The 11,501-nt window shown below is 42.0% G+C and overlaps 1 protein-coding gene across 1 annotated transcript; it reads left to right on the forward strand.

The window, feature by feature from the left end:
- The first annotated feature begins 6,382 nt into the window (after positions 1 to 6,382).
- Positions 6,383 to 10,872, forward strand: CCR4 (C-C motif chemokine receptor 4). The gene is made up of 2 exons (XM_081072437.1): positions 6,383 to 6,512; positions 8,940 to 10,872. Exon 2 carries the CDS (start codon positions 8,989 to 8,991, stop codon positions 10,069 to 10,071), a length of 1,083 nt encoding a protein of 360 aa, XP_080928563.1. The 5' UTR covers positions 6,383 to 6,512; positions 8,940 to 8,988; the 3' UTR covers positions 10,072 to 10,872.
- The last annotated feature ends 629 nt before the right edge of the window (positions 10,873 to 11,501 follow it).

Consider the following 11,501-nt stretch of genomic DNA (forward strand, 5'->3'; position numbering starts at 1 on the left):
GTTCAACCTGGACCGAAGGCCAGCTTATTTGACCACGTACCTCTATTTTCTTTCTTTTTTTTTTTTTTTTAACATTTTACTGGGGAATGGGAACAGCATGTTTTTCCCAGGACCCATGAGCTTCAAGGCAAGTTGTTCTCCTTCAATCTTAGTTGTGGAAGGCGCAGCTCAGCTCCAGGTCCAGTTGCCGTTTACAATCTAGTTGTTGGGGGGGCAGCCCACCATCGCCTGCGGGAGTTGAGCCGGTAACCTTGTTAAGAGCTCGGGCTCTAACCAACTGAGCCATCCGGCTGCCCCTATTTTTTTGCTTGCATGATATCTATGAATCTGATTCCATAGGTCACACTCTGAGGAACAGAGCTCTAGCTCCGGGTTTCTCAGCCTCAGCACTACTGACATTCCAGGATGGACAATTCTATTGTGGAGGGATCTCCTGTGCATTGTAGAATTTTAGTAGCATTGGTAGCTTTTTCCCATTAGAAGCCAGTGGCACCTCCCCCCATACCAAATGAAGATGCTTCCAGATATTGCTGTATGTTCGTTGGAGGTTAAAGAATCCAGTTGAGAATCACTACTCTAACTCATGCATTCTTTTCTTTTTAAATATTTTTTTTTATTTTTCAATTACAGTGATACGTAATGCTGTATTAGATTCCGGTGTGCAATGTTGTGCTTAGACATTTATATAACTTACGAAGTGATCACCCTGATAAATCTAGTACCCATCTGACACCATACATAGTTATTACAATATTATTGACTATATTCCTTATGCTATACCCTACATCCCCATAACTACTTTGTAACAACCAACTTGTACTTCTTAATCCCTTCCCCTTTTCACCCATTTTCTCAACTCCCTCTCATTTGGCAGCCATCAAAATGTTCTCTGTATATTTGAGTTAGTTTGTTCCTTTATTTCATTCTTTAGATTTTACATGTAAGTGAAATCATATGGCATTTGTCCTTCTCTGTCTGACGTATTCCACTCAGCTCTACTCTCTAGGTCCATCCATGTTGTTAAAGATGGCAAGATTTCAATTATTTTTTTTAATGGCTGGGTAATATTTCATTGTATATATGTACTGCCTCATCTTTATCTATTCATTCTTTGATGGACACCCAGGCTGCCTTCATATCTTGGCTATTGTAAATAACGCTGCAATGAACATCTGGATGCACGTCCCTTTGAAGTAGTGTATTGGGTTTCTTCAAATAAATACCTAGAAGTGAGATTACTGGGTCCTTCTTTGTCTCTTGTGATAGCCTTTGTTTTAAAGTCTATTTTGTCTGGTATAGGTATTGCTGCCATAGCTTTTTAGTTTTCATTTCCATTTTCATGAAATATCATTTTCCTATGTCTTTATGTATAGTCTGTGTGCCTTTAGATCTGAAGTGAGTCTCTTGTAGGCAGCATCTGTTTGGGTTCATCTTGTTTGAGACTCTGAGCTTCCTGGACTTGCATGTCGATTTCCTTCAAGGGAAGTTTTCCGTCATTATTTCTTCAAATATATTTTCAATTCCTTACTCTCTCTCTCTTTTCCTTTTGGTATCCCTATGATGTGAATGCTGGTGTGCTTGATATTGTCCCAAAGGCCCCTTAAACTATCCTCATTCTTTTGGATTTTTTTTTTTTGCTGTTTGCTGTTCTGATTGGGTGTATTCTGCTGCCTTATCTTCCAAACTGCTGATTCAATCGTCTGCCTCATTTAATCTATTTGATACCCTCTAATGTATCTTTATTTCACTTATTGTAGTCTTTATTTCCGACTGGTTCTTTATTATGTTTTCTATCTCCATTTTCACGTTTCCTATCTCTTCTTTGAAATTCTCACTGAGATCATTGAGCATCCTTATAACAGGTGTTTTGAACTCTGCAGCCGGTAGAGTGCTTGTCTCCATTTTGTTAGTTCTTTTTCTGGAACATTGTTCTGTTCTTTCATTTGGGACGTGTTTCTTTATCTCCCCATTTTGGCTGCCTCCCTGTGTTTGTTTCTATGTATTACGTAAAGCTGCTGTGTCTCCCGGTCTTAGTAGAGTGAACTTATATAGTAGGTGTCCTGTGGGACCCAGTGTGCAGTCTCCCTGGTCACCTGAGCCAGGTGCTCCAAGTGTGTCCCTTGTGCAGGTTGTGTGTGCCCTCCTTGTTGTAGCTGAGCCCTGGTTTCTGTTTGTACGTTACTGGGAGGGAAAGACCCTGCGGGCTGATTTGTTGTGAGTGCAGGCTATGACTACAGTAGAGAAGCAGTTGTACAGGGGCTGACCCTACAGAGCAGGATTCACTTTAGCAGGGCTCTGGTGCCTGCCCAGTCTGCAATTTGGGTGTGTCTTTTGTGGAGGTGGTTGTGTGGTTCTCTGATGTGGCCTGGAGCTGGTCACTGAGTGTGTTAGTTTTGGGGCCTCTTGGGTGGGGCTCTGTTGCAGGCCCAGGTCAGCTGCTGCCTGTGCCTTTTCCAGCAGATGGTTGCCATTTGTGCTGGGCTTGTAGGTGCCTGGGAGAGGCTTAGCTGTGAACCAGTGTCAGCTGTCACTAGTGCCAGGCTCGGGGCTGCTTAGCAAGAGGTACAGGGCACGCTGAGGCCAGATGCTGCTTGTGTGTGGTTTGTGAGAGATTTCAGGAAAGTCTGCAGCATGAGACTGCAGGCTTTTTTATTTTTGAGAAGCCACTGGAAGTAGCTTGGGTGAGCCCACAAGTTGGGTGAGTTGCAGTCTAAGGGAATCACTAGGTTGAAACTAAAGTTGTTAGCCAGGTTGATGGAGACTCAGATATGGCACGTGCATGTGTCTGCACACTGGGTGGGGGAGAGCTCAACAAAGGAACAATGCCTTCTGCTAGCACTTCTGTCTGGGAGGAAGCTACGCCTCCAGCCCTTGCCCTGAAGGCAGACAATTCAGTTCTTCCCGTATGTCCCTGGCATCTTTTGAGCTGCTGCCCCAGCACTGAAGCTCAGAGAGAGTGAGTCCATCAGTGTGTAACTCTGTGCATGAACCCTTTAAGAGGAACACGTGGGACTCCAGCAACCCTCCATCTCACTCAGCCACAATTGCCACTGGTTTTCACAACCAGACGTTGTGGAGACTTCACTTCCCAGCACTGGAACCCTGGGCTTGTAGCCTGGTGTGGGGCTGGGAACCTTCACTTCTCAGGGCATCCTGTGCAGCTGAGATGTTCCTCCCAATTTTTAACCTCCACATGTGGGTGTGGGGACCACCCCGTTCTGCGTCTCCACCCCTCCTACTAGTCTCCATGTATCTTCTTCTGGATCCTTAGTTATAGGACTTCTGTTCAACTAGACGTCAGGCAATTCTCAATTATGGTTATTCTGTAGTTTAATTGTAATTTTGATATGGTGGTGAGAGGAAGTGAGCACAGCATTTACCTACTCTGCCACCTTTTAAGATTTAATTTAATTTTTAAATTTTTATTAAATTTACTGGTGTGACGTTGGTTAATAAAATTATGTAGGTTTCAAGTGTACAATTCTATAACACATCATCTATATATCACATTGTGTGTTCACCACTCAGAGTCAGATCTCCTCCCATCACCATATATTTGATCTTTATCCTCTTCTACTTACCCTTTGATAACCACTAAACTGTTGTCTGTGTCTATGAGTTTTTGTTTGTTTGTTTGTCTTATTCATTTGTTGCTTTCAGTTTTATATCCCACATATGAGTGAAGTCATATGGTTCTGGACTTTTTCTGTCTAACTTATTTCTCTTAGCATAATAATCCCAAGATCCATCCATGTTGTTGCAAATGGCAGTATTTCCTCTTTTCTTATGGCTGAGTAATATTCCATTGTATATATGTACCACAGCTTCTTTATCCAGTCATTTATTGTTTCTAATTATATGTTGTTTCCATGTCTTGGCCACCATTAACAACACTACAACATACATAGGGATACATAAAGATACAAGTATCTTTATGGATAAGTGTTTTCAGATTTTTTTGGGTAGATACCCAGAAGAGGAATTGCTTGGTTGTGTGGTAATTCTATTCTTAATTTTTTGAGGAATCTTTATGCTGCTTTCCATAGTGGCTGTATCAATTTACATTCCCACCAGCAGTGTATGATGGTTCCTTTTTTTCCACAGCCTCTCCAACAGTTGTTATTATTTGTCTTGTTGATAATAGTCATTCTAACAGGTGTGAGGTGGTATCTAATTGTGGTTTTGATTTGCATTTCCGTAATAGCTAGGGAAGTTGAGCATTGTTTTCACATATCTTTGGCCATTTGTTTGTCTTCTTGGGAGAAGTGTCTGTTCAGGTTCTCTGCCCAATTTTTTAAATTGGATTGTTTGTTTTTTGTAGGTAAGTTCTATGAGTTCTTTATATATTTTGGATATTAGCCCCTTATCTGAGGTGTTATTTGCATAGATCTTCTTTCATTCAGTTAGTTGCCACTTTGATTTGTTGATGGTTTTTATTTGCTGTGCAGAAGCTTTTTAGTTTGGTACAGTCCCATTCATTTATTTTTGCGTTTACTTCTTTTGCCTTTAAGATTAAATTCATAAAATCTTCTCTGAACCTAAGGTCCATAAGTTTAATACCTATGTTTTCTTCTATGTAATTTATTGTTTCAGGTTTTATGTTTAGGTCTTTGATCCATTTGAGTTAATTTTAGTATATGGTGACAAATAGCAGTTGTTTCATTCCTTTTTTTTTTCTCTAAATTTTTTATTGGGTAGCAGTGTGTTTTTCCTGGACCTATCAGCTCCAAGTCAAGTTGTTGTCCTTCAGTCTAGTTGTGGAGGGCGCAGCTCAGCTCCAAGTCCAGTCGCCATTTTCAATCTTGGTTGCAGGGGATACAGCCCACAATCCCGTGCGGGGATTGTACCGACAACCTTGCTGTTAAGAGCTCACGCTCTAACCAACTGAGCCATCTGGCCACTTCTCTGGAAGCTCAGCGGTGGCTCTTTGTCTTCAATCTAGTTGTGGAGGGTGCAGCTCACTGGCCCATGTGCAGCTCACTGGGCATTGAACCAGCAACCCTGTTAAGAGCTCAAGCTCTAACCAACTGAGCCATCTGGCTGCCTCTTGTTTCATTCTTTTGCACGTGGCTGTCTAATTTTCCCAGCACTATTTATTGAAGAGGCTTTCTTTGCTCCATTGTTTGGTTTTGGCTCCTTTGTCAAAAATTATCTGCCCACATATATGTGGGTTTATTTCTGGCTTCTCAGTTCTATCCCATTGGTCTATATGTCTGTTTTTCTGCCAATACAATAGCTGTTTTGACTATTGACACTTTGTAGTATAAATTGATGTCAGGGAGTGGGGTACCTCCAGCTTTGTTCTTTTTTCTTAGGATTGCTTTGACTATTCCACTACTCTGCCATCTTGACCAGACTTTCATGCATTCTTAATAGAGGTGATAAAGAACACAAATTTGTTCCTTACTCTTTTTATGTTTAAAGCATTGATCTACATATACTATATAAATAGATATACAGTTTATCTGTGGTATTACAAGTTCAATGGGAGGTGATTAGGAAAAAATCTGAAAAGGCATCTTAGGAGGGGTCATAATAAAAAAGGTTTGATAAACACTGCTCTAGTTCAATTTTTTAGTTTCTATTCATGCAACTTCTTCAAGAAAAATGACATGTGTGGCTTTTTCAAGCTGAACTGCAGAACTAAGCAACTCTGGACATGGAGAGGGAAAGCATTTGGAAGCTGGCAGTAGCTGAGGATATGATATACAAAAGACTTAGGACTGATGGCTGTAACTGCTAAGCAAACCCCAAGGGACTCAGCTAAGATCATCGTCAGTGGAGGCACCACAATTTCTAAGTAGAAGGGATTTGGGGGAAGGGTCTTTCTTTTGCAAAAGGGGCTTGAAGCTATGTTGTCATGTATGTTTATACAAGATTGAGGATTTGTCAGTTATTGAATGTGGTTGAGTTAAAGCCTTCCAAGTCATTCCCAAGACACACACATTTGACTAAAATGTTCTCTTCTCTACTCCTGAATATCCTTTTTCTTGAGTATGTCTGGCCTCTCACTCTGACTTCCCGCTTGTTTAGAGAACAGCACACATCTTGACTGCTTGCCTCTGCACCTCCATGATGGGGAAATCATGAACAGCCCCCTCATCCAGCCTCTAAAGATTGTTTCTACTTCATACAGCCAGCTAAAAGGAAAGTTTTAAAGTTAAAAATCCAACAAATAAATTAGTTTTTTAAAGTTTCTCTTTTAAAATTTTACTTCATTTTCTTCCTTAATCTAGCAGAGAACAAACATTCCTCAGCTTTCAGTTTTGGGAAATGAGTGACTAAGAGTACCTAAGAGTCATTTTGATTCTTCTATCAACCCCCCCCCAAAAAAAAAAAAACACACCAAAAACATTTGAACTCAGTACTCAGTGTAGCGCGCGAGAGATAAGAGTTGGTGCTCACAGGAAGCCACATGCCCTTCAAAGGCACCTGTCTTTCTTAGTGCTGCTTGTTGAACAAGGCTGACACTACTCACAGACCTTCCTCAGAGCCACTTTCAGAAAAGCAAGGTAAGTGGGGATGGGGCCATTCCCGGGGCTTCAGACCATGCACGGATTTCTACACAGGTGTGTGGACTTTGGAAGCACTGAAAGCTGGCTAGCCACTCACCCAGTCCCAATACTCAGGCATCATGGTCACTGGAGTAGTCACATTTGGCTCCTATCTTGGAGGTCACACATGATCTATCTAGCTGAGCCCTCATCTGATGGGCATTCATTGATGCGGGACTCTCTCCCTACACACATCAGGCCTAAGTTCACATGCTCAGAACACACAGACAGTTTTCATTAAACATACAAACTTTTCTGTTTCTTGTTTCTATTAAGATTCCGAGGTGAAGAAATACCACCCAAATAAGGACTACAGAATAATGCGAAAGTTTTACCAGCTGTGTTTACTTTTGTTTTACCAGCTGTGTTCTCCTGATAATTTCCTAGCTCCTCAGCCTTTTCTATTTCTTTAATTCTCCCTGGCAAAATGGTGCAGAAAGAGTGGGATTGTTACTCATTGAACTAGAATTGCTATTCATTTAACACATTTTTTGGGAGACTCTGAAATGCACCAGGTTTTCAGCATCAGTTTACAGGAGTAAATCAACATCTATCTCTTGAGAAACACATAGTTTAGGTGTTTGGATGTATACTGGTGAGGGTGGGAGGAAGGGAGTAGATGTGAATTACTGAACAATGTGAAAGGGTCTTAAAAGGAATCTCATAGCGCCATTAAGAAGGAAGAAAGAGGAGGCAGCCTTGGTGAGAAGGCACTCATCCCTGAATTGCTGTGATTCACATGTGAACATGTGAACTTTAAGGTTTTAACCTCTTTATCTGCCAATTGAGATAGGAAATGAGAGTGGTTGTACGCAGGTGTGTAACAGTAAGTTAAAGTTTTAACCTTGTGCCAATTTAGATAGCAAGTGATGGTTGGAGAGGTAGAGATTTTATTTTTGGTTCTGATGTGCCTTTTCTACATCTATCATGCTAATAATACGCACTCTGATAGGATTCAGTGCATAGGATTGATTTTCATATGTGGTTTTGATGAAAAGACCAAAAATGTCTCTCAATTTACCCAGCTGAGAACTGCAACCTTCCGAAGGGCCTTGAAACAGATTTGCTGCGTGAGCGTCAGATTGGCCCAGGAGAGGCTAGCCACCCAGGCCTGGAAGAGCAGGCATGTTGCCACCTAAGAGGATGTCCTAGAGAGAAACTGGCACCCGGCACTGGTGTGCTGGAGCCTATTTGCATCAACTCTCAACAGCTGATTGTTAAATATTCAGGAGTTTTGTGAGGCAGTTGGCAGCTTGACCTTGGTTATGGTGGGAGTATGTACACCACGGAAACCAGCCAACACCATACATCAGAGCCCTCCCGGCTCTCCCAACCCCCCATAGCTGGTTTACCAGCGTATCGCTGGGACTGGGGCCTGAAGAGCAAGTTCTGTACATAGCGGTGTGGCCTTCAGGAGGCATTTAACCTCTCTAGATCTTTCATGAGTCACCTACACCACGGCTCAGTATTCTTGCTTAGTTCAGAGTACCTGATTTTTATTGGGGGTAGTGGGGACAGGAGCATGGGAGTGTGAGTAAATGACAGTCCTGGTGAACATGCTTTGAAATCTATAAAGTACAAAGCATGCAGGAGAAATTAGAATTTTTACATAAAGGCAAGACCAACCTACTTTCCTTTCAGTTTAATGATTACCTAAGCAAGTATTGAATTTTTGGAGTTAATCTGAAGGGGAAACGTGCACAGATTTTTTTTTTTTTTTACATATTAAGGCCGTTTGCCATATTATTATTATTATTATTAGTTTAAACTTTTACTTATTTTTTTAGTGTATTTTTCCAGGACCCATCAGCTCCAAGTCAAGGAGTTGTTTCAACCTAGTTGTGAAGGGTGCCGCTCACACTGGCTCATGAGGGGATCGAACCGGCAACCCTGGTGTTACAAGCATTGTGCTCTAACCAACTGAGCTAACCAGCTGCCCCTAGATTTTTTTTAAATCTTTTTTTCCCCTTGCTTGTATGTCAGAAAGGCACTTGGTGCAGTGCTGTTTGGGATATCAACTGGTGGTGTCATTCCTGCAAATGATTTCAGTAACCCCAGACTATGTTTTAGAAATATGTCCTTGAGAAACATCTCCTGGAAAAGGCGGTTTTACTATCCCCACTTAACAAATGAGAGGACTGAAGCTCCCAGCGGAGGGGTAAGAAGAGTGGCAGAGCTGGCATTTGGAATCTCTCTGACTCCAAAGGGCAGGATCATTTCATCTGGCTGCCCTGCCCTGCCAGGAATTGAACCTCTAACTTGGGAAGGTTGGGAAGGATGTAGAATGACCTAGGGCAAAACAGTAAGCAGTTGTTCTCCGCATTCAGCACTCTTTTGATTTGTTTTCGTCCTGACAGAAATCTTGTTTGCTCTTCCTTTCATTAGTTTCTCTGGTTGGCCCTAGAGCTGCCTTGAGGAGCCTGGAGGTTTGAAAATGAACCCCACGGATATAGCAGACACCACGCTGGATGAAAGCATCTATAGCAATTATTATTTCAATGAAAACATCCCCCAGCCTTGCACCAAAGACGGCATCAGGGCATTTGGGGGGCTCTTCCTGCCCCCCCTCTACTCCTTGGTCTTTCTGTTGGGTCTGCTCGGCAATTCCGTGGTGGTTCTGGTCCTCTTCAAGTACAAGCGGCTCAGGTCCATGACTGACGTGTACCTGCTCAACCTTGCCATCTCCGACCTGCTCTTTGTGCTCTCCCTCCCCTTCTGGGGCTACTATGCTGCAGACCAGTGGGTTTTTGGACTAGGTCTCTGCAAGATTGTTTCCTGGATGTACCTGGTGGGCTTTTACAGTGGTATATTCTTCATTATGCTCATGAGCATCGATAGATACCTGGCAATTGTGCACGCAGTGTTTTCCTTAAGAGCGAGGACCGTGACTTATGGGGTCATCACCAGCTTGGCCACGTGGTCTGTGGCCGTCCTGGCCTCCCTCCCAGGCCTTGTATTCAGCACTTGTTATACAGAGCGCAACCATACCTATTGCAAGACCAAGTACTCATTCAACTCCACAAGCTGGAAGGTCCTGAGCTCCCTGGAGATCAACGTCCTAGGCTTGGTGATTCCCTTAGGGATCATGCTCTTTTGCTACTCCATGATCATCAGGACCTTGCAGCACTGTAAGAACGAGAAGAAGAACAAGGCGATGAAGATGATCTTCGCCGTGGTGGTCCTTTTCCTGGGGTTCTGGACGCCATACAACGTAGTGCTCTTCCTGGAGACCCTGGTCGAGTTAGAGGTCCTGCAGGACTGCACCTTTGAAAGACACCTGGACTATGCCATTCAGGCCACAGAGACCCTGGCTTTTGTTCACTGCTGCCTTAATCCAGTCATCTACTTCTTCCTGGGGGAAAAGTTTCGCAAGTACATCATACAGCTCTTCAAAACCTGCAGGGGCTCTTTTGTGCTCTGCCAATACTGTAGGCTCCTCCAAATTTACTCCCCCGACACCCCCAGCTCATCTTACACGCAATCCACAGTGGATCACGATCTCCATGACGCTCTGTAAAAATGCGAGAATCAGAGTTAGTAAGTTTCCCAAATTAAGAGCTTAGGTAAAGTTGTGTTAGAGTAAGAGTTCCCTGAGCAGGTGTCAGGAACATTTACATCCACTGCAGAAAGTGGGGCTTCTTACCCTGAAGTCAGCTTTTCCTCTTGCCACATACCAGTTCAGTGTGGCACGAGTTACCCCCACTGCAGCGGCGTCCTCCCCCCCACACTGCGGCGTCCTTCCCCACACCAGGCTGGCCTGCCGGGATATGTAAACCCGAGGAAAATTCTGAGCAGTGTTTCAAAGCAGTGATAGGTAATATTTGAAGGGGCAAGCCATTCCCTTTTAACATGAACTGATGGAGTTCTCCTGAGGAAATCAGAGTGAATTGATGGGTGGAGTAAATTGCTACTTCCTGCAGTGAAGTATGGGCTCTTTAATTAATTTCTAGCTTTTGTGGGATAATATAGAAAACTTTGACATGCTGTCTTAGTGTTTTTTTCTAATAATATGTCTGAAGCCAGGTATAGTCCATGAAGCCAGGTGTATGTGGAAACGAATAGTGAAGTAATGACCTTAAATCTTGATTCTTTTATTGTAAAGGATTATTTGTTAATGGAAGCCAAACTTTTTATGCTGATTCCAAGTATAAGGATATGAAGGCATTAGCATGGTCTGAGTTTCAAACATGAAATACAAGACATTAAAAAATCCAAACATACTTGTGGGAATTCTAACAGTTTCATGTGCTTGTGGACATGTTTTGTTTTAATTATAACAGATGAATATTCAAATTGTAAAAATAATACATAGTGTCAGATACATTTATTTGTGGTCTTTTACTTATTTACAAACCATACCTTCAAAACTAAAAATGAGGACTATTAAAGCAAGACAATGCTTCCTTTATCTTTTGAAGTGCCTGCCATCAAGTGAGGCAGGAATAATCAATTAAAAGTTATTGCTGACGAAGCATAAAAACGACTGTCCAAAAATTATGAAATTGTGAAAAATGTCATCCTCTCTTTTAAAAACTAGCCCTGGTGTTTTACTTTTGGATGACTAAAAAGTTCAGTCATTTCTTACAAGTCATTTTAACTATGTAATTAGTCATTTTACACCATTAAAAGCAATCTCTGTTCTTACTCACAGCCTTAATTAATCACAATTAAGTAAAGACTTTAACAAAGTCTGGGCATACTTATAATATAGGGATACTTGTCTCCCCTCCGAAAACAAAAACCTATCTTGCCAACCATTAACGGAGTTAACCAATTTAAACTGCTTCTGTAAGTTTACACATGATTGCACGCTCTACATTTATAAAGAATGCATTTCCAGACAATTTAGTTCCAGGAAAGTGATTTTACAAGGGTACGTTGATGTTGCCTTAATAGAAAAAAATAAAAGAGAATAAACTGGAATATAGTCCCACAGAGCCTTTTTTC

The sequence above is a fragment of the Rhinolophus hipposideros genome (genome assembly GCF_964194185.1).
Source record: "Rhinolophus hipposideros genome assembly, chromosome: 14".
NCBI classification, from domain to species: domain Eukaryota; kingdom Metazoa; phylum Chordata; class Mammalia; order Chiroptera; family Rhinolophidae; genus Rhinolophus; species Rhinolophus hipposideros.